The sequence below is a fragment of the Drosophila mojavensis genome, unplaced genomic scaffold, assembly GCF_018153725.1.
Source record: "Drosophila mojavensis isolate 15081-1352.22 unplaced genomic scaffold, ASM1815372v1 contig_136, whole genome shotgun sequence".
Classification (NCBI taxonomy): Eukaryota; Metazoa; Arthropoda; class Insecta; order Diptera; family Drosophilidae; genus Drosophila; species Drosophila mojavensis.
Window position 1 is genome coordinate 16,186,038 of NW_025318667.1, and position 24,001 is coordinate 16,210,038.

The 24,001-nt window shown below is 38.0% G+C and overlaps 2 protein-coding genes and 1 long non-coding RNA gene across 10 annotated transcripts; 1 reads left to right on the forward strand and 2 right to left on the reverse strand.

The window, feature by feature from the left end:
* Positions 1-494: 494 nt before the first annotated feature.
* LOC6583984 (cyclic AMP response element-binding protein B) lies at positions 495-14,097 on the forward strand. 7 transcript variants are annotated; one of them, XM_044008804.1, is made up of 7 exons: positions 495-514; positions 7,620-7,731; positions 8,349-8,770; positions 10,351-10,623; positions 10,766-10,934; positions 13,229-13,387; positions 13,552-14,097. In XM_044008804.1, the coding sequence occupies exons 3-7, from the start codon at positions 8,456-8,458 to the stop codon at positions 13,758-13,760; spliced, it is 1,125 nt and encodes a 374-aa protein (XP_043864739.1). In that variant the 5' UTR covers positions 495-514; positions 7,620-7,731; positions 8,349-8,455; the 3' UTR covers positions 13,761-14,097. The 7 variants fall into 7 exon arrangements, with proteins under 7 accessions (XP_043864739.1, XP_043864743.1, XP_032588026.2 ...); XM_032732135.2 differs by lacking the exon at positions 495-514 and adding an exon at positions 6,942-7,178 and having other exon boundaries at positions 10,351-10,611; XM_044008803.1 differs by lacking the exon at positions 495-514 and adding an exon at positions 6,946-7,178.
* LOC122757231 lies at positions 5,755-6,773 on the reverse strand. 2 transcript variants are annotated; one of them, XR_006357185.1, is made up of 2 exons: positions 6,449-6,773; positions 5,755-6,249 (listed from the first exon to the last, which is right to left on the reverse strand). It is a non-coding gene; the product is annotated as an uncharacterized LOC122757231 (long non-coding RNA). The 2 variants fall into 2 exon arrangements; XR_006357184.1 differs by having other exon boundaries at positions 6,335-6,773.
* A 3,749-nt stretch (positions 14,098-17,846) lies between the features above and the next one.
* On the reverse strand, positions 17,847-20,150 carry LOC6583985 (protein-serine O-palmitoleoyltransferase porcupine). Its single transcript, XM_002009609.4, has one exon. It carries the CDS (start codon positions 19,919-19,921, stop codon positions 18,263-18,265), a length of 1,659 nt encoding a protein of 552 aa, XP_002009645.1. The 5' UTR covers positions 19,922-20,150; the 3' UTR covers positions 17,847-18,262.
* Positions 20,151-24,001: the final 3,851 nt, after the last annotated feature.

Consider the following 24,001-nt stretch of genomic DNA (forward strand, 5'->3'; position numbering starts at 1 on the left):
ACATATATACTTAACTCTTTGATTTTCTAAGTATTGCTCATTTTTCGTGCGTGACTTAGCACGAATGTTGTTTAATTTTATGCACAAGCACGTGCCCATCGCTGACTATTTGCTGCTGCTACCGCTGCTGGTGACGTGTGCTGCGGCGACTACGACGTCGACGTCTGTATGAGTATATGTGTACATATACATGGACGTGGTCGTGGTCGTCGTCGTCGTCGTCGTCGTAGCCACGTCGTGGCCGCTTAGTCAGTCATCGGTGTCAGTATTGCTTTTCAGTTCGGCTACGTAAAGCGGCGTCAGAGGCAGCAGCAGCGACGAGCAGCAGCCCGCAAAGCAACAACAACAAGAACAACAACACAATAATAGCAATCGCAATCGCAGTCGCAATAAGCAGCACCAACAACATTCAGTCAGTTGTCGGTTGCGCCGTCGTCGCGTCATCAAGCGCCGGCAGCAACAACTACAACGATACAGCTGTAGCTATAGCTATAGCTATAGCCAACGACAAAAGGTGACGAGTGCGGCGCATTAAAGAATAAGAAGAAGAAGCGCGCACAAATTTAGGCGCCAAAAACATACATACGCATACATATTTACATTCATATGTGCGTGTATGTGTGTAGTATATATATATATGTAACAGTATTAGAAGTGCACCAATAACAACAACAACTCCCTCATTTACTAGTGTCTAAGTGTGCGTGTGTGAGAGTGACCTTTTTTTTTATAATATTTGTGCACTTTTCATGTGTGAAATATTTGTGTAAGAAGTTAAGCAAGTAATTATAGCCGCTGTCTTGCTCGCACGCGCAATTCCAATAGGGAGAGCGCCAAACGGTTAACGAGAACAACAACAACAGCAGCAGCAGCAAAAGCAACAGCAACTGCACGTTGTATACATGCAAACATATGTACATACATACGCATGAACATGCATACATATACATCTATATTCATATATGTATATAATTTGTACATATAATGTATTGTAATCAAATACAAATCGGCGAAACAACAAAAATCTTGACGTAATCGCAACACAACGAAAAGAAATCAAAAACAAAAAATAAAGCGAAACAAAAACAAAAAGCGCAAAACGCGCAGCAAACTCAACGACTAAAGCAAAAACAACAACAACAACAACAACAGCAACGGCAACGGCAAAAGCTGTTTGTTTTCTTTTACGTTATTTATTTATTTTCGTTTCTTGCTTCTTTTTTTTGTCATTGCTTTTGTTATTTATTGATGTATATTGTTGTTAAAACATCTCATTAAGCGGCTTGCAAATATTTTTACAAATTTTGTGGCTGTTACGCGAAAATTTTAGCTTTTTCTCTTCTCGGTGGCGAATTTTGTTGTAATTAGTCAGCGGCAGCAGCAGCAGCAGCAGCAACAACAACAACAACAACAACATTAGCGGGTAAGATATGATAAGAGGCGAGTGTGGGGGTGTGGCAACGACACTAGACAGAAGTATACGCTTAATAGCTCTTATCGGGAGTATTAACTCATTTTCAACTACATCAAGTTCATTAAAACTAATTAAATATTAAATTTATGAAAGGTTATTCACTTAAATAATGCAACAAAAAAGTGAATATACTAAAAAGTTATATTTATTTAAAATGTGCATTTAAATTTACGTGAACAGCACGTCAAAAAAGTATATAAAAATCGGTCATTTTTAAAAATTCAGCACAAATTTAATAATATTTTCAAATAAAATTGAAATAAGCTTCAACAAATTTTGATTTCCAATTTTTACAAAAAAAAAAAAAAAAGTTTCCTTCTTATATTATAAATTTTTCATATATATTTCTTCATACATTAAAATTATTTTTGAGTGAGAGCAGAAACCATTCCATTCCATAAATTGTAAACAAGAAACGTTAAAAACGATGTACGACAAAAACAATAATAATAAAAAAAAATAATAACCTGCCTCTAAAGACATAAACGTTACAGCGTATCCAACTTGGATAGCACATATACAATATACTATATTATACATATATACAAATATACACATACATATATCCAATTTGAAAATAGAATAATGCAGAAAATTGAGACCAATAATTTCTATGAACGATATGATGAGACAAGTTATAGAGAAATTAATTTCCATGGAGATTCAAAAGTCACGTTAAGTTTGTAACCCAAGGCAATGTAAATACATTCAATTATATACAGGTAGTACATTCAATATGGTATACAGACATACATACATACAGAGGAATATGACACACAACATGACATAATAAAATATAGGTTAGTCATAGATATAGTAAAACTCTATCTAGCATAATGTCAGTTAAATCTAGAATGAGGTATTCTATGAAGGTGTTCCCTAAAATAGTACGCCCCTTTTAAATGCAGATAATTGACGTTTTGATATACCCGATAAGTGAGGTGTTCTAACAATTTATGACCCGCACCAAACATTAGTCATGGGCACGCGCTGGAGCCCAATCAAAGAATTATTTTAAAAGCCTACTAAATTGTCACCTTATCGTAGATCGAATATTTAACTTGATAAATTGCTGAGAAATGGAACATCCAATTTAAAATCAAACTAAGCTAGTATCTGGAGGGAGAAACTTTTGCACAATTAAGATTGAATCAGATACTATTCGAAAAATATATTTACAGTCGACGCTCAAATCATTTATTTCATTCAACCGTTATTTTATCTATGTATTTACCCAAACAGCTGTTTAATTGGTTTTGTTTCTGTGAGATATTTCATTACATCATCGATCGTATCACATCGCGTTAGTAAGTTAGAGGAATTTCGCATTTGAGGCGTTTGGAATTCAAGATCGTATCGTAAATTTGTAGATTCACCTATGTATGTATGTATGTATGTATGTGTGATATTTATTATATCGCATGAATCTGTCAATATTTGAAATACTGTACACTCGGAATGCTCGCATTCCGTTATTCCCTTAGTCCCGGCTCCAATTAAGCTGCGAAGTTGAGCTGATTTTTCTATGCTGTTGCCTGCCGTTCAACGTAATACAGCGACGCTGATAACGGAAATGGGGAAGGGCTGCCGCCTCCAAAACAAAAATGATAACAAATACTCATTCGCGTATATGCACAATTATATACATACATACATATACATATACATATATACATTGAATGTTTATATGTACATAAGTACATATATGGATAGATACGCACCAGGGCTGCACGAGTGTTGGTGCGGTTCAGAGTTTAAGCTAACTCAATTAGGAGTTAGTTCGTGAACCGAGCTTAGCTTCAAATACAAAATTCGATGATTTTCAAATTTGAATTCGATTCGCTTTGATTTATGGTTCAGTTCATGTCGATCGAATTTCAATTCGCGATTGCTTTGGCTCAAATCGGCTTGTACTCATGTTACATACGCACATACATATGTACATATGTATGTACATACTTTTTATATGCATACATATACATGTATTGGTAGATATTGGTAGCTGGTGTAGACGCAAAATGGTTGTATTATCAAATTACTGCTAGCTGATAATCCGCATAAAAGCCATCGAGTGGGCGGTGTTGGGTGGCGACGGGCTGGCGGCAGGCATTTGTTGGCCATGTGCAACAGATTCTAACGGCAAAAAGTTTCGCCCCCAAACAATTGGTTTGTTTGACAGCGGCAACGTTTGAAGCGCTTATGTATGCATGTATGTGTGTGTATCTCCCACGCACACACCCACACATATTCCAGCTCCCGTTTTTTTTTTGTCCCGTTTCGCGTTTCACATACCTCCCCCTTGCCCTTTGCCCACGCGCAGTTTCAATGCCATTCCGTTGCGAGTTCCCATGGCAAGTATTAACTGTTTTCGTTTATGCTGCGATTTCTGTTGCTGTTGTTGTTGTCGTTGTTGTTGCTGCTGTTTCTGTTGATGCTGCTGTGCACTCATTTAGCTTTAATTAATACACACACAAATACAAAGGCATTCGCAACAAAATGCAATGCATGAGACGAGCTAAAAATATATCATGCTGACGTCACATTTTGCGTATGAACAAACGCGAAGGCATTAAGAACGAGAAAGCGGCCGCCGCCGCACTCGCCTTTGCGTCGCTGCCAAAGTCAAAGCCCAAAAGCAAAAGACGGCTACGACGACTGATTGGAATTGATTAAAATGCAGCAGGCAAATATTGCCGTTCCCGTTGGCTGTCTTTGCTGTGACTTGTGCTGTTAATGTCAAATGGAAACAGCAGCAACAGCAACATCTACAGCAACAACACCAATACAGTAGATATGCATATGCGAATGTACATATACATACATACATATGCATGCATAAATGTATGTATGAATAACAAGAAATGAAATGCCATTATTTAATGTTTCGATTTTGAACTCGCATAACCAATAATTCACGATGATGTCAATGACGTTGATGACGTTGCCAGATTTTTTTATTTATGCTTTTTCAGCTTTGCGACTTTTGCGCCTTTGTTCGCTTTCGTCATTCTGCCTGCCCACCTTCCACCAGGCCTGTGTCACCCTCTCTCACTCTCTCTCTCTCTCTCTTTCGCTCTCGTTGCGGTGTCAATTACCTCTTTGAATGGTCGCCACAAGTATTTTTAAGTTGTGCTTACGCAGTGATGACAAGCACAACACAACTCAGCTCAACTCAAAAAAAAAAAAGAAGTACAATGATAAAACGGACCCGCGCACAGATGATTGAGATGATTGTAACGCGGGTGGGTGGCTGGCGGCAGCAACAGGCGCAGCTTCACTTGCCTAGGCTGACAGCTTAAAGCGTCTAGTGATGTTCGCGTGACTATCGCGTTCGGAATAAAAAGACGATTGCAAAACCCGAAAATTTTCATGAAGCAGTGAGAGTGTGAGTGCACAGATTTGCAGTTTGCTATTGCAAATTAGTGTTTAGGAACGGAATGTACACACATACATATACATATTCTCAAACAAATCAGTATTTTGCCAAAATATTACTTCTCGATTTCTCAGTACTTGTTTCTAAGCTTGCGTGCCTCTCACGCGTCCACCTCAAAGACTTTGAACTGAATCAGCGCCTCTTCTCTCTCTCTCCTGCTCTCTCTTTGCCTGTCTCTCGGTCTGTCTTTCACGCGCATCAACATCAATTCAATTCCAGCTAGCATTTTAAGTGCAGTGTCACTGTGCTTTATTTTTTATATTTATATTTTTATGTGCTGTCTGTTTGCAGTTTGCTCAGTGCAAAAAATATATAACATTTAATAGGAACAAAACATTTTAATCAGCTGCGATAAATAAAAAGCACGAGTTTGTTTAGTCGTGAGCTAACCTGTAGCTAGGCTAGCGTTTAGCTGTCCCGTCACAAAAAAAAAAAGAACAAAAGTGAATTGTCTGTCTTCAACACATACATACATACATACAGTCTTATTTTGTATAGACATACACGCATACACACATATATATATACATACATACATATACATACATACATTTATGTATGTTAGCTGCGTCTGATTTAAAGAGGAGAGAGGAAATTATTCACATGCTAAACTTACTATCCTCGCACTAAAGCAATAGTTTTCTATTTCGTAGAGATAACTATGATAACTATGTTCTTCAATCAATTAAATACCTGGAAAAAACGTATTACGGCATTAAAATGTTTTGTTTATTTTAAATCTATGATATTTAATAGTCGTAAATCTATTTTGCAAAATTAAATTATTTCTTTAAAGAATACATACCATATCGTTGCAGTCATTAGCATCTATCAAATTGCTTGCTTACATTTAATTGATATTTATTTGATTTGATTCAACAAGATGCCAGTACAAGGTTTCAATATTGTTACTCATTGGCTTAAAATGTTTTCACTTAAATCTCAATTGTAATAATTATGTACAATACGTACAGTGCAAATACATACAATTAGTTGCAGATATACTTATACATGCATACATACATACATACATACATATTTACTTAAAATTTTCTGACCAAACGGCGCCAACTTCGTTTTTGTTGTTGCCCAAAACAACAACCGCAACGGTAAATGGCATGCACTGAGTCAGTTAGTCGGCCAGTCTCCTCATTCTCGCTCTCGCTCCCACCTTCATCCTATCCCTCTCCGTCTCTCTCACACTGTATTTCTGCAGAGTATGACTCGCACAGACAGCGCGGCGTTTTGTGGGCTGGGTCAATGAAGCGAGTGTCAGAAATTAGAGGCACAATGGAATGTGTTTGAAAGTAAAATGACCAACGGTACAATTAGACGACATCTGTAAATGTATTATTATTTTAAATTGCAATTCTAAAATGCAATTGTTTTAAACGTTTTCGTTTTTATAGCTTTTTTGTATATACTTAAATATGTGTTGACAAGTCAAACGGTATTTTAGCGTTTTAAAACAGTCAGTTGTTTTGCAAATGTTGCAAAATCACTTTTGAGTACTTTACTTAAGTACTTAAATTAATTACCAAATTACAAGCAGCTGTTTACGGTCACCTAAGCACGTATGAAATTGATGAATAATCGTTATTTCAAATTAATTAATCGAGCGCCAGAATTGTATGCAGTTGCAGCCCTGGTGCCAGCAGTGTCGCACAACCTAACAGCTGTTTGCCGTGCTACCAGCTGTATATTGACTTATCGCGCGCTTTTTTTATATAGTCATCGGGGTGTGGAATTATTAAATGTCTAATGTAAACAAGACGTAAATAATATACAATTATTACTAAACTAACAATTTTTTTGGTTTGCTTACTTGCGTTAAAACTATTTCTAAAAATATTGTGGCTTATTTTATGTGCCAACTATCTGGCAACACTCAATTGTAAAACGGGTTGCCGTCGCTGCGTGCGCATGCATATGTGTGCTTGCGAGTGCGTATTCTCTGTATATATTGGTGTATGTGTGGATAGCTTGGTTGTGTGCGTATGTGTGTGCCTTGTGCAGATGAGTTTGTGTGTGTGTTTGCGCCAGTACCGAGGCAGTAAAGCAGCGCGAGCGAGCGAGTGAGCAATACAAAATAATATTTTGCGCAAAAAGGGCTAAGAACCTGATCAATAAATTGTAGTTAATGTTGAATGTGAGCTAAAACGCGCGTGCTAAACTAGCGATAAACAATTTGTGTCCTTGCATCCTGCCACTGGCCCCCAGGCAGCTGACAAACAAATCACACAGCGCTGCTCTGAAAAAAAAAAGAACGTAAGCAACGATAACAGCAGAAAAATTTTTGGTGTGCAGAGCGCGCGTGCTGCCAACTGTGTGAAAAGTGTTTTGCCTGCCGTCGCCGTCGCTGTCACCGTCCGACCCAATCAAATCCAATAACAAATCATTTCGCCTGTGCGAAGAATTTAGGAGCAACATAATCCCGCTGCCATTAGCCATGCATCAGCAGCAATCCGCTACGTAGAAGCAGCGCAAGGCAAGCGGAGCTAGCGGTCTGTTCTGCTCGTAGAGTGTGTGGCGTGCGTACAGTTGAATTTTTCAACAAGTTGCCAGCACAGCGCGCAACGCGACACAGGCACAATCACACACAGTCACAGTTACAGTTACATATATACACATGCACGCACACATATAAATATATATATATATATATATATATATATATATATATATATATAAGTATATTTATATATATAGACCCACACAAACACCAGCGCGCGCAGCGAGAAGTGAAACAGAAACAGCAACAGCAAAAACAACAACAACAGCAACAAGAGGAGCAGCAACGTTTTAGTGATGTCATCAGAAAGTAAGTTTGCGTTTTTTGTTTTTGTTGTTTTCTTCATTTTGTTGTTGTTTTGTTTGCCTATAACACAACGTCGTCATGACGTCATTTCATAAAAATACACACAACAGTTGAGACAGTATGGCCGTTGCTGTTAGTGTTGTTGTTTTGTCGTTGTCATCGTCGTCGTCATTTTTGTAGCAAGCAAACAAAACAAACCAAACAACAGTTGTAAAGGCAGCAGCCGCAGCAGCAACAGCAGTGACAGTGACAGTCAACGTGTGTTGGTGCGTGTGTGTGTGTGTGTTTGTTTGTTTGTTTCTGTTTTTGTTGTTGTTGGAACGAACAATTAACAATTAGCAATTACCAATCAAGCAATATTGTAACCAAAAACCAATGAAACCAATTTTGTGCACATCTCTCTCTCTCTCTCCCTCTCTTGTTCTCTCTTTTTCTCCCTCTCTATTTCTCTCTTTCTATTTCTGTGTTTTTTTTCTACGCTGTTCCCGTCTTTCTACTGCGTGTGTGTGTGTGCGCGCGCGGCCCATCTTTTTCATTGCTTTGGCAACCGACCGAACGGCCGTCCGTCCACCCGTCCGACCGTCCGCGCGCCTGCCTTCATTTGATCCTGGATTGTGCAGTCGTCGTCCAGCATCCATCAACTTCAAACTGGCAAAATTGAAACGGAAAAGACGCCAAACTGAAGCACTTGTCGGAGAGCGTAACGGTGCTGCTGAAAATCGCTAAAATGGACAGCATCGTCGAGGAGAACGGCAACTCGGCCTCCAGCGGTAATGTGAACGACGTCAACGATGTCACATCAGCAGCGGCCGTCGCCGCCGCTGCCGCCGCCGCAGCAGCAGCAGTGGCAGCAACAGGCGGCCAACAGCAGCAGCAGCAGCAGCAGCAGCAGCAAACACAACAAAACCAGCAAAGTACAACGAGCGGCGTTCCAGCGACGGCCAACACAAACAACGCCAGCGGCGCGGCATCCGTGCTGACAACGACCGCCAACTGCAATATCCCGTACCCGATGCAGACGCTCGTGCAGCACGGCCTGCAGGTGAGTCCCGCTCCAGTCGTGCTCCGCACCAGCCTCCAACCAACCCTCCTCGCGCACCATGGGCCCAATGCGCAAACCATCAAGCAAAATGCACTACAGTGCGAAAAGGAGTCGGAATATATATAGAGCATATAGTGTGTATATAGGCTATACAAATGGGAGATCTATAGCATCGGAATATATAGCATATAGTGCCATATATTGTCTATATGTGAGATCGTTGGCAGAGGAATGAGAATACATATATATAGAGTATATATCTATATACATATAAGACAGATTTAAAAATATACATTCTTTTATATACTATGTATATAAGCTTATAGACATAGGAGTTTTAATAGATGAAATATCTATATAGTAAATAATTACTATAATTATTATCGATTGTATTATTGATAGAATTTTAGAAGCAGTTAGTATTAGTATATATTAGCATTATAAACTTGACAATTATTTATAATATAGTCATATATTACTTGATAATCGGCTAAAGAAACTTAAGAACTTTTATGGATTCATATTTCATATTGAATTCAATACCCATTGAAGCTAGAGCTTCAGAGTTTTGCCCCTTCTCCACTTCAGAAGGCTGGAACATGCAACAGCGAATCACATAAGACTCGACAATCGAATCAGTTGAAGCCGAATTGTAGATGTACTTAAAAACTAGTTCAATGAATCAAGAAATGCATGAAGAGAATTGTTGCTATTCCAATGCAGAATGAAAGTAACTAGAAGCGTATTGCTAATTTCTTAGCACTAGTAAGACGCATGACACGCTTCAAACACATGAAAGGCCTATAGAATTGTTGCTATTCCAATATATATATGGAATCAAAGTATCTAAAAAGATTTTTACTAATTTCTTGACTTGACAACACTTAGTAAAACGCATGAGACGCTTGAAACGCATGAGAATTAAGGCAAATAGAATGGATTAGAATATTAAGTACCAGTGAGTTATTAAATTTGTATTAGTTATGATAGCTTAAAACGCTTATAAAGCCTATAACATTCCAGTACTTCAAAGCGTATCATGAAACGTATACAAGTAGAAAGAAGAAGAAGTTTTGAACAGTGGGGCTGTTCCGACCGATAAACGCCCCGGGTTTCGCCTAGTCACACCTTTTCGTTTATATTTAGGCTTAATGCTAGGCTCCCATCAAAATTATTCATTAACTGAAGATAATTAGATCGGGCGAAAAGCAACGACGCCTGGCAGCTCGAGATGGGTGTTCGCTTATAAAGTTTTATGAGTCACAAACTCGTATTTAAATGTTGCGCATTCGTAAAGGTTTTTTTTGTTTGTTTGTTTGTCTCTCTATCTCGCTCGCTGTTGAAAATTTGATATGGGAATCTATTTGAACTTGGCTCGAACCCGGGCCAGCTGACAATATCGATACTAATCATTTATTTAAACACACACACACGAGAGCAATTAAGTAATGGGGATTTAACCCCAGCCGATAGCTTGCTAATGGAATGCGCAGTGTGGCCTCTCATGCTCTGCTCCGTCATTAACTTGACTCAATTTCATCTCAATCCATGATGGCTAATTGTGTTTTCGATTCGTGCAGGTGCAATCCGTGATACAGGCGGCCAATCATTCGGGTGTCATACAGACCGCTGCCGGCACACAACAACAACAACAGCAGCAGCAGCAGCAACAACAGCAACAGCAGCAACAGCAACAGCAGCAGCAACAGCAACAACAACAACAACAACAGCAGGCGCTGGTCGCCGCATCGGCGATACACAAAGGCGGCACCAGCGTCGTCTATATGACAAAGCCGGCCAACACGACGGTCATCCATACGACCACGAGCAACGCAGTGCAAGTGCGTAACAAAGTGCGTAGCAGTTGCTAAAGTAAAGCAGACATTAAAACACACACACACACACGCACACACATATGCAATTCACTCCCACACACACACACACACACAGAGTCAGTCTCGAATGTATTAATTAGCTCTACATCATTCCTTTCAGATCCCTCCAAATTTTCAATGTAAGATCAAACCCGAACCGACTACCCAGCATCCGGAGGATAGCGACGACAGTTTATCGGACGATGACTCGCAGCATCATCGCAGCAATCTGACACGAAGGCCATCGTACAATAAGATCTTCACCGAAATCAGTGGACCCGACATGAGCGGTAATTTCTCCCACTACTTTGCGCTTGCTTCCTCAGCGAACAATTGTGCGCCACAGACTTTGTCTCGCTCTATCACTCTCCCTCTCTCTCTCTCTCTCTCTCTCTATCCCTATACCTTCCCAATTGTCCTGCTCTGTTTCTGTTCGCTCTCTTTCTGCTAAATCATTGTCCAGAGCTTGGCTTGAATAGAATTGAACTTGAATTTCTTGAGCACAAGCGAAAAAACATCAGCAATCATAGTAAGACACTCTATTATATCATTAAAACACACGCTCAGTGGGGACTATGCAGACTAGTTAAAATGAAACAGAAGACAAAGCATATCTACGGAATAGAGAATGAATGACTGAATAAGTCCTGTCAAATAGATTTATAAGAAAAGAGAACAGCTTAATAGAGAATGCTGTTAACTGTGTAACATAGCTATAACATTACTATAACATTAGTGAAGCTCTTCAGCAGGCTTTTCAATAATATTTATTATTCATATGTCTAGAAAGCTTACGTAAATTGAATACCAACATATAGCTTATATAGAATGTTATTAGGCAGCTCTAATGCCATAGCTTAAGCAAATATGCCAATGTAATAGGTGAGCTAATGGGTTTGGAAAGCTTTTGTATAGCTTTGTTCATGAAAATCGAAATGCCATAGAGCACCAAATGTTAGATAAAACAATCTGTTCAAAACGATTTCAAAGGAATATTAAGATTGAAATATTATTCAATTTTGTAATTTTGTAATCTAAACTTAGTAACATGTGCGCTTCAGGGTTGGTGAAAAAGAAATTAAACAAATTTGATATTGAAAAGGAAACTAAGTTCATGATATACTAAATTTAGTTAAATTATCCTTCAATAAGTTGAGCCAGCTTAGACTTATGTATAAAGTAGATATTTGTAGTTCCTTCAGAGTACCAAAGCACCAAATTTGTTTAATTTCTTTCACTCTCTCTATCTCTATCAAGCCCCAGAACGCACGAATTTGTATTATACAATGAAGCAGCTTAATTTATAAAATATATGTTAGTTTTAATATATATATATATATCATATGGCATAATCTCAAATCCCCAGATTCCGTATAAAGTCAGTTTGCAAAGTACTATCAATAGTTAAGCTTTGGTTAGCTAAGACCCAACTCTATTTCCCTCTCTTTCATGTCCTCATGCTCATGTTTCATGTTCACTTCATAGTTCATTCCCTTGTATCTAATATATTATATCCAATTTAGTTGTGCGTTGACTGTTATTGTCTATAGGCATTATTCATCCATCCATCAATCAACCTCAATCAATCACACGGCTGTTGTTGCTTCAATGTTATGTCATAGAGTTAATATTATCTATCTCTTTTCCTCTCTAACTATCTCGCTCTATCTCATGCACACATTAGTTGTTGTTATTGCTGTTGTTGTTGTTGTTGCTGTTGCTTCAAGCAGACGAACAACTTCTGAGTTGTGTACATATATAAAACTGATTAGGATAACGCGCATCAAACGTCTTAATGTTATAACTGTAAATACAATATACTAAATACTAAATAATCACACACACACACACACACACATTTTGCATAATTTTTCGTTTGTTGAGTTTGAGGCGTGTCTCTAGCCTTTGTTGTTGCTGCTGCTGTTGTTGTTGTTGTTGCCGTTGATTTCTTATGCTGCTCTCGCCATACACACACACACACACACATACATTCCCTCATTCAGTTTAGGTCAAACGCACAACAAACATTCAACATTCAACATTCAACAGGAAACAAACATCAAACACTTTCATCTTCCATCTCATTTGTACTTATATAACAAACGTCGCCCGTTGCCGTCGCCGTTGCTGTTGTTCGAAACTAACAAATAATATATATATCGCCTCTCGCTCGCTCGATCGTTCGCCCGCTCGCTCACTCGCACCCACCCCACAAAGAGCCACCCACTGACACCACCGACACCGACACTCACAATGAACAACAACAAATTCGCAAAATTGAAATTTGAAATTTGACATTCGAAACAAAGAAAAAAACAAAACAAAAATGTGATTTCTTATAATTTTTATTGTTTTTTTTTTGTTTTTTTTCTTTTTTACTGCTCGCGAAAATGCCACATTAAAAAAAAACCAAAAAAAAAAAAAAATTCAAATACGATCGCATCGAAAACCAACATGACAACAACAACAACAACAACTACAACCAACAACAACCCCCCTCAACCATATCCCAAAAATAAAATTCAAAAATCGTATATCGTATGCCGAATATCGTATACCGAATATCGTCAACCTGATGATGCAGCGAGTGGAGCACTGCAAATGTCCGACAGCAACGTTCTCAGCTCTCAGCTGAGTAGCGGGGCGGGGGGCGGCGGCGGCGGCAACATAGCGGGCAGTCCACTGCTGCACATGGCGTCGGACCCGGGCTACTTTCTATCCAGTCGGATAGCATACAATACCAGTAAATGCCACAAAATACAAAAAAAAAAAAAAAAAAATAAAATAAAATAAAAAAAAATAAAAAAAAGAAACAAACAAAATTTATAACTGAGCCAAATACTTATACTCTTCTTTCTTCTTCTTCTTCTCTCTCTCTCTTCCACTCTCTGTGTCGGCACCTCTTAGATAACAGTGGCATTCCGGAGGATCAGACACGCAAGCGAGAGATTCGACTGCAAAAGAATCGAGAGGCGGCGCGCGAATGCCGGCGCAAGAAGAAGGAGTATATTAAGTGCCTGGAGAATCGTGTGGCGGTGCTAGAGAACCAAAACAAAGCGCTCATCGAGGAGCTCAAGTCGCTGAAAGAGCTTTATTGTCAGACCAAGAACGATTGAACGTGGAGCCGATGCTGGCATAGGCAGCAGCAGCCGCAGCAGCAGCAGCAGCAGTTGTTGCTGACAGCAGCAATAGCAACAGCAGCGGCAACAACGGCAGCAGCAACTGTTGTAGCTTTATGTCTACACTGGCCTGGCAACAACATCGACACGGAGGAGTATGCTAGTTGGCAGCAGGATGCGAACAGGAGCACGGACACAAACTGGAACAGGGACGATGACGACTGCAATTGGGCGCATATCATGATTAGCATACAAACGAAACAAACACTTATGTAGTATAATTGCCGTTGTTGTTGTTGCTGTTGCTGTTGTTGTTGCCACACACACACACACACACACAAATACACACATAAACACAGACACACACACACATCGAGTGCTGGTCATGTGCGCTGCGCGCACTTGTTGACCAAATGTTGTGCATCAACATTTAGCGACACAACAAGCGGCAAACAGCGAACAAACACTCTAAACACACACACACACCTACACACAAAACACACACAATGTAATTATGTTTATAATTTAAATGTGTAATATTATTTTAAAGCTTATGTTTATGCTTTAGTTATATTTTCTAATTAAATTATACTACACAGTAATTTATACTGTTATTATTTGTATTTTACAATTCTCTTCCCTTTTTTTTTTTTTTTTTTTTTTTTTCATATGTATATAAACATATATATATATACACTACTTTGTTATATATTAAGGAGAAATCTTGAATTTAGTGCATTGTGCGAGAAAACAGTAAAATTTAGAGGAAAACCCCATAAATAAATTAAATGTGTTTAGCTAAATTTTTATGAAACAGCAATTAGCGAAATTCTTACACCAGCCCCCCTTCAAATTGTAACACAGCAAAAAAACAGAAAGAAAAAAAACAAAGCATAATTAAAATTAAGTTTTAAAATTTGTAATTTGTAAAAAAAAAAAAAAAAAAAAACAAACAGAAAAATTCAAGCAGCATATATATATGTATGTATTTATGTATTTATGCACATTTTTTAAGTTTTGTTACATAATTTTAAATATGGCCGTTTCATTCAAATTAATAATAAAACACAAATTGTCAACTAAACGAACCCCTCCCCCATGGGCCCCCCTATTGCCCCGCCCTCTTAGCATAGGCTACGCAAATGTTTCTTTCTCTGTGCGCACGCGACAAAAACAATTTTATGTATAAATCCTTATATATATATATCTATAAATATATATATAATTTATATATTTATACAGATAAACAAAACTATGTAGTTAGCGAATATTTGTACACTATTTGTATTTTAACTGATTTTATGTTAAATGAAAGAAAGGAAGAGAAAACGAAATTAAGTGGAAATATGAAATAATTAATTGTTCTATATACATAAAAAAAAAAAAACAAACAAATTATAATTATAATTTTTTTTTTTTTTGGCATGAGCAAAGGCAGCAAAATAAACAGAGAGAAAACAATCACAAAAAACAGTAAACAGAAAAATCAACGAAAGCTTCAACATATTTTGTAAATGTAAAAAAAAAATAAAAATACAAATTCAACAGAAGCAACTATGGAAATGTAAGGAAAAAAAAAAAAAAAAAAAAAAAAACATATATAAATTAAAAACTCTCGTTATCTCTTGTGATCAACTCAGTTGTTGTTATGAATGAAAAAAAAAAAAAAAAAAAAAAAAAAACAAAAAAAAAAAAACAAAATGGTAACAAAAATGCAAACAATGAAAATATTTAAAAAGTTTCAGAAATTGTGGGAAGTGTACGATTCATCGTGCAATTTTTTTTTATATATATAATGTATCCAGGAACAATAGGTCAAGATGCATAAGAAGAACAGGAAGAATGAGATCGGAAACAATGTCAAACACAGTAAACAAACAAAAACTAAAGAAAAAAAATATATATAAATACTTTATATAGTATAGATATATATCTATATATATATATATACAAAATGTATACACAAGTCGATATATATACATACACACACACATACACATAAATTATATATATATATATGTATACATATATATCTATCTATTTTTGATGTCAAAATCAAATGAGCAACAAAACTTTCTGAATACGAAACAGAACAAAAAGAAAAACGAAAAAAAAAATTATTAAACAAATAAACTGAAAAAAAAAATCAACAAAATACAAAGAGGAAGAGAAAACGGCGCAACTTTTAAGCAGTTCATATGGGGCGATCGATCTAGCAACCCGGATCGAAGTTGCATAACAAATATTTTTATTGTCATTGCATAATTTTTAAGGTAGTAATTTTAATATTTATAACATAAGCGACAAAACAAAAACTGACAACCGAAAACAAATGCAAATAAATAGTGAAAGAAAACGCAGAACAAGATGAAAACAAAAACAAAAACAAACAAAAAACAACAACAACAAAGTAGAAGTTACAATATTGTTATAAATATTTGTCTCAATGAGAAAAACAAAACAAAACAAAACAAAAACGAAAACAAACAAAAAACAAAAAAACAAATAAAAACAAAGAAGAAAACAAACACAAAAAAAGAAAATCAACATAAAAAAAATCAATAAAAAAAATAAAATTTTACTTGAGTTTCTTTTTATACTTGGCTTATCATTTTTCTCAAGCTACTCGGCTTTGTCCGTTCAAGGATCTGCAGGCTTCAGTAATTTTTACCATTTTACATCAGTCAAGCAAGTCATCAGCCAAAAAAATTGCTAAGCAAAGGTACAAAGGTACTTTTGGTACATGGTTCATTTTGAGAAAGTTAAAACAACCCTCAAATAATATGAAAAGGAGTTCTCGATAACAAGGAGCATGAGTAAATTATTAATGTACCCATGTTAGTGTGTGTTTTAGTTCCAATACGGTTACATGGTATATTGAGAGTTATAAACGGAAGAGGCTCATAGAAAGAAAAACTATGTACCAAGAAGTATACTCAATTTGGTAAAGAAAACATTATGACATACATACTCTATATAATATGTACTAAAATAGAAACTGTAGTCTGTAGTGCCTGTTATATTCCAATTTTAATATGGCAGACAAGGGATGTCAGTGTCAGGAATCCAATATATCCATATTGTACCAAAAATTGCACAAAGATAATTCAAGACTATAGAAGCTCTAAATCTAAATCGTTTAAGTGCACCAAAATTTATTTTTGATTAAATATAAAATTTATTATTATTATTATTATATTTTTTTCAATTCACCCATTTCATTGTCATTTTCAGTCGGCCAATTTCAAAGTTGTTTTAGTGAAATAAAAATTTTAACAGTAAATTCAAATCAAATTTAAAATCCATAAAATAAATCCCATCTTGACAGAACAGCAGATATGCCGCAACTATAAATAGTGAGGGGAATATGCACCAAAAATTGGTTTTATTTTTTAAATATATTGTATAAATTGTAAGGGGAATATGTACCAAGAATTGATTTTTTTTTATATATAAATTGTAAAAGGAATATGTATCAAGAATTTATTACATTATTTGACAACATCAAGCTAAAATTTATTTTTATTTTTCTAGGTACATTTTCAGCAATAGGCATGCTACTAATCTAGCAGACATGAGCTAGCATAGCTAAAAGAAAAATACCTAAAATGTATTATACTTACTATTTGATCACATCAAACAAAAGTTTGGTTATATTTTTTAAAGGAATATTTATAGGGAATATACATTAAGTACTTGTCTTTTTTTTTTTTTTTTTTTTTTTTTTTTTTTTGGAGGAAATGTGTTCCGGAAATTAAAAAAACTGAAAAAAATTGTATAGACAAAGGTAAATGTCGAGCATGAGATGAGACAATTTACCAAATATTTGAAAGGTTGTTAATTTAATTAGTTATTAATTATATAATTAGTAATTGTAATTTGATTTAATTTTACCCAGCTGTCTAGCTAGATGTGCCAAAATGTACCAAGTGTTTTAAAGGTACGCAGCTATTGTACCTATTCAGCCAGGTGCATTGAAGGTCAAAGTGCACCAAGAGCATGAGAAAACACGTTCGCATTTGTATATGTGTATATACATATATATATATATATATATATGTATATATATGTATGCATATGTAGTATATTAAAACCTTGTAATTTACATTTATTAGAGTACAGGTGGACAGACATACAGACGTTGCACATACACATATATGTATGCATGTATATAGATATATATAATATAATAGGTGTATAAATATACGTATGATAAAAATACAAATAGCTTTTCAAGAGATTCACAGTTGTCAAAATCAGTTCGGTTATTCGGTCATCGAGAGCTGCCCACGCACAGTCTGGGAGCTGGCAGGAGGAGCTGTGGCCCCAATGATGCATGTATGTATATAAATATATGCACGTATATGTGTGTGCATGTGTGTATGCATGTGTAAGTATATCGTATATGCTGTTGCAGTAATCACATGAAGCCGCTGGAGTTGCCTAACTGGAAATGAAGCATCGGGAGCGAGGAGCAGTCTCTCTTTGGGCGTAGAGGCTTAGGAGAGGAACATGTAGAGCACGAACATGCCGATGCCGACGTAGTGACTGAGGTAGCCGGCCGCCGACCAGTGGTACATGAAGGGCAGCTCGTGCTCCGAGTCCCCGAGCAGCGTTTCGTTGAGCAGGACGACGCCCAGGTAGGCGAGATGGGCGATGGCGAGCAGGCTGAAGCCCAGATTGATCAGCCTCACCAGCCAGGCGCTCCAGCTGCGCCAGCCCAGGCGCCGCGGGCAATGGGCATAGCGACAGCGGTCAGCGCCCGGGCAGGGATTGGCCGTGACGCAGGCATTGCTGAGCGTGGCCAGATGGCGGCGCAGCATCGTCTCGCCCTCGGCGAATGTGGCCAGCGAGAGCAGCACCAGGTAGATGCGGAAGTCCATGCCGTGCAGCAGCGACGACACGATATACGTGCAGAACACGGCCACCATTGTGCTGTGGCGCGAGTGGGTCTGCGCCTGCGCCTGCGTCTGGGCATGGCCTTGAGCCTGGAGCTGCTCCTGCTTGGACGTCGCGTAGACGTAGCGCTTGAGCCACTCGTGCATGGGTATGTTCCAGCAGCGGACCAGGGCGCTCAGCGAATGCGGCCACTCGATGCGCCATGGACGCACGACGAGATCGCCGAGCAGCCCCTGGGTGGCGCCGACATCCAGTCGCTGCCCGACGGCGGCCAGCTGCGCCTGGCTGAGCAGGCTGACAAAGTAGTGGCTGGTGCGCACGCTCAGGGCGCCGGTGTACATGAGCAGCCAGTGGCTCCAGCCACCCTGGTGGGCCCCCAGCGGCTCGGCCGGAGCATTCAGTTCGCTCAGCGTGGGCGCAATGCAATTGCTGACGAGCAGCGCCACCAGGCTGAGCAGCACATTGAGCAGCATCTGGCAGAGATTGCGTCGCAGCTGGGATTTGCTGTGCAGCGCCTCCAAGTAGCGGGCATAGCTCAGCCAGGGCCCCAGCGCACAGGTGGCCGGATGGAGGATGTAGCCGAAGTAGGCGACTATGTTGGGCATGTGGAGGCCGGCAGCGCCTGTCGCGGCCAGGTCGAAGGCCAGCGAGATGACCTTCATGTTGGTCACCATCTGGAGGCCGCGCAGCTGGGGCCAGTCGTCGCGCTTCTGCCAGATGGCCAGTTCGTAGATGAACTGGCTGCCGATGCTGAGCACGGCTAGGGCCACGGCGGGGCGTCGTCCCTTGCCCAGGCGCACCAGCTGGAGCAGCGCATAGCTAATGCCGGTGAGCAGTTGCAGGACTAGCATGCGCTGACCCAGCGTGGCATAGAGGATGCCGGCGCCGCAGAGCGCATTGATGAGATGCAGCGGCGCCAGCTTCATGCTGTTCGCCTCCTGCCAGCTGGAGCTGGCGCTGGCCACGAGACGTGCCCGTCGCGCATAGACGGCGCACAGCAGCCGGCACAGCAGGCAGCCCAGCAGCAGCGGCACAATGTAGCCCGCCACCTGGGTGAGCGAGGGCAGGATGCAGTGCTCATAGCTGTCCAGCAGGCGGTCCATGACGCTGCCGTAGTTGTCATCGCTGTATTCAGGGCTCCTCAGCTGTTCGAAGTCTTCGTGATCGATGTAGGCATTCGCATGGCCACCGCCGCCGGCCCCGAGGCCGTCCTCCTCGTCCGCGTAGTCCGCCTCATCGTCGTAGTACTGATAATCCATATTGCACGGTCACGCTTCGCAGCAGTTGTTCGGCCAAATACTTGTTGCGATATTGCAGCTGCTTGCATTGGCAACTGCGTGGCAGCCGTTTGGGTGGGTGTGTGGGCGCTGGTCTCGGTCTGTTCAAGTTAACTTTTCAAAATCGGCTTCATTTCTCGCAGCATCGAATAAATGAACCGATGCAGCGATGTTGTTCATTGCGAACCACTCGTTCCAGCAGCTTTGTCCAGTGCCAACGATAGTTTCACCGGTTCCGATTCCACTTCCCGCGCTGTGTTCTCATTGTCTTGTTCTTTTCGTTATTCGCCGGCAGTGCTGCCAGACTGTTTTGCATTTCAATTCCAATAGGAAAATCCAATTTGATTGGGATTTCAATTGGAAATAATTTCAACAAGTTTGTTGTTATTTTTCTAATGTAACGAGGTTTTATATATGGATTTGTTATAAAAAAAATCGATCAAATTTTACAACAATTTTATAAATATGCATGGTCATTTACATATTTACATACTGTGTAAATAAAGTTTGTGATTAATTCTTATAAGATTTGCATATCGTTTATATGAAGCTGATAAGAAAATAAAACTACTTTTTCTTAGTCTATGTAGTGGATTTTTTATATGTTTAATTATAATTATTAATTAAAGTACAAATTTTATTATTAAGTAAAAAAAAAAAAAAAGAGATTCTTAATTGCATATTTAAAATATATATTTTGGCGTTCCATTAATGGACATAAATGTACTTTTAAGCACATTTAAAAAAAATTTATATATTTTGTCCATTTTTAAAAGCCAAGGCCTCGGCCATTAAGCTGAGTTGTATGAATATGAATATATGTATGTATAATATATTCGAATTTATAAAACAGTCAAAAATTTCAAGGTTTCTTTTTACGATATTCTTGTCTTATTTAATGCAAATGTTCTTGAAATACTGTTTTTAATAGCGGATTTTATAAATGCACACTTTGTGCACATTAATTAAATCGAGTTAAGTAATATAATTCATTCTGCAGATTTATCCATCAATTTACTATGCTAAATTTTTCATTAAATAATTATTAAACATTTTTTTTTATTATTATTATATGTTTATATTGTTATTATTTTTTATTTTGTAATAAGAGTTTTTGGTTATCTTTTTCAAATTAATTTATATAAATATAAATAAAATATAAATAAAATAAATAAATAAAATTTTTAACCAAATTCAACTAATGAATATGTTTGCTATACGAAGAGCAAGCTATTTATTTATTTATTTTTATTATCATTATTATTATTTATTTATTGTTTAAGACTTCGATTTCTACATAATCAATTTACGTCTTGAAAATTCTGCTGCTGATCCATCCAATTATGAGCAGGTTTTAGATAAGCTGCCCTCCGTGGACAGTTTGGGATCGCTTGAGGCTTTATGCATGCCGATCACGACTCAAGTCTGCCGCCTGATTTATGGCAATCTGAGCCCGAACGTTGTTATCTCTTCGCTTTACCTGCATATCCATGACGAGCAGGGCGATTAGCTTGGCGTCAGACTGTCCACAGCTGTGGGATGTGGGCGATAAGGAAATTGAGCTTGGACTGAATCCAGAATCTATTTAGAAACAGAATGGCTTACAATGGTATAGTTGGGCATAAAGGACTGCGTAATACGCGTTCAAAGTGTAAGGGTAGCTAGATTGGGTAGAAACTCTATAATTTGTCACGCTTAAGTGGATGCATATACACAATATAGGTAAAAAATTATACAACTGGAACCACTAGAAGTAAAACAAGGATATAGTTTTCTTATATATTCGTACTAGTTCTTCACATTTTGAGATATCAAAGCATTTGCCACGCCCCCGCTTGAACTCTAGATGTACCACATGGAAATTATTGGCTTATTTTGCCTACATACATATATATATGTATGTTTGGGCATATGTATATTTGTGTGCGTGTATGTGTGAGCCAAGTAGCTAACATAGTTTATTCAATTAATTAGATTGCTTGTTTATATGCTTGCCAAAAGAATGATTATACCTACCTCTGCTTCGTCTTTTTATTCTACTTTTAATTATTATATTACTTAGCGATTCGTCGTAATATCAGTATATGCACACACAAACATATATACACATACTTATAGATGTATGTACGTATGTCGGATATGTTTGCATTTGTGCTGTTAATAAAGATACGATGGAATGTATTTATGTTTGTGACTATGGAGAGAGATACGATAGAAAGCGAGTCTACCTATCTACATACATACATACATACATACATACATACATACATACATACATACATACATACATATATTACCCCTAGTTTCGGCACACCCAACGATAAGACTAAAATAAGGTCCGAATGTATGAGACACGAAATGTATCTGTGTGCCCATGTATGGCCTGTATTTGGAATGTAACATCTATGTGTATAACACTTTGTCTATGTGCGTATAACATATATGTATATGTATGTATGTAAATAACGTATAGTTTCTATATGCTAATGATAGTTAGGAGAGATGATATATTTGAAATATGCCATTTACATATTTGTATAACACCTTAGCCATTCATTCGTCTTTTATATGTGTACTTACTTATGGGGTATTCTGTGTGTATAACAGCTCAGATGTATAGTACCCACGTGTATAACACCTTCTATTTTTAGTGTGTATATACATATGTGTGAAGGTACAGTACTATTTGTCGTATAACTTTGAAATAGTATAACAGTTGTATGTGGACATAATGCCTATATATACATATAGATATATATATGTAATTAATTGTGCATAAAGCTTTCATATGTGGTACAACTTCACATATACGCTATGTTCATACACGTTTTCCATATGTATCTATGTTACAAATCTAATACATACGTACATATATCGTATAACAGTTAATATATGCATATGTACGTATGTACTGTAATACCTCAAAATCCTATATATATGTACATATATACATATATAGTATTTTATGCATAACACCTACATAAATGTATGAGTATACAAATTGAGTTCATACAATATCTACATACACAACCTTTAACTATGCTTATGTTCCTATGTATGTATATAGTATAACACCTTAAATACAGGCTAAGAGCAATTGTTTACATTTGTGCTATTCTGCGTACAGATTCTATAGCGTATAAGAGTTAATATATGCGTAAGCTGTGTACACATATGTATGCATGTGTACATATATGTGTATGGAATATTGTGGGTTAACAAATTTTATATGTATGTATATGTATGTACAAAATGCTTCTATGTATTATTCGACATATATGTATGTAGATTCTATAAAGTACAATAGTTGATATATGCATACTTACATCATGTACATCATACATACATACATGTATGTATTTACAGACATGCATATGTGTATCTTTTATATTATTAATTCCTTACACATACATATGTACATATGAGTGTGTGTGTGTGTGTGTGTGTGTATATGTAGGGGGCTCGATTGCCTCACTGCTTGATAAGATGGAATGGGATGGGATGGGATGAGACACTTTTTTCATTTTTTGCTCTTCGACAAGTACGCACACACACATACACACCCATGCACATCTGAGAGTGCGTGTGTGTGTGTGTGGGAGAGTGCGTATTTATTTTTGCACTTCAACAGTTTGTTGAACTTCGTCAAGCAGCTGAGAGTTCTCTCTTGCATTGCTGCAGTTGCGTGTGGCGTGTGGCAAACGGCGACAGGCGACAGGCGACAGCTAATTAGCCCATTGCTGACCATCGAAGCGAGAACGAAGAGGCGAACAAGAGCGGCCGAGGGAGAGACGAAAACGAAACGCATGGAACATGCTGGATTAAATGCGAGCTCTGGCTAGATGTTTCTGTGCGGTTCGATTCGAATGCTTATCGCGCGCGTATGCTCAAAATTTTAAATGTTGTCATTGTTGTTTTGAGTGTGTGTGTGTTGCTGTTGCTGCTGCTGCTGCTGCTGCTGTTGCTCTGTCCGCTGACCTTGAAAACTGATAAAAAGTAGAAAACGTAACGCACGATCCGACAACAGAAGCAACAGCAATAACAACAAGAGAAACAGCAGGC

What these genes read in the sequence shown, in the direction of transcription:
- LOC6583984 (XM_044008804.1), top strand. Translation starts at nt 8,456, where the DNA reads ATGGACAGCATCGTCGAGGAGAACGGCAACTCGGCCTCCAGCGGTAAT. An exon ending in TCGTGCAGCACGGCCTGCAG is followed by an intron (nt 8,771 to 10,350) that starts GTGAGTCCCGCT and finishes CGATTCGTGCAG; the next exon opens with GTGCAATCCGTGATACAGGC. An exon ending in TCGGATAGCATACAATACCA is followed by an intron (nt 13,388 to 13,551) that starts GTAAATGCCACA and finishes GGCACCTCTTAG; the next exon opens with ATAACAGTGGCATTCCGGAG.
- LOC6583985 (XM_002009609.4), bottom strand. Translation starts at nt 19,921, where the DNA reads ATGGATTATCAGTACTACGACGATGAGGCGGACTACGCGGACGAGGAG.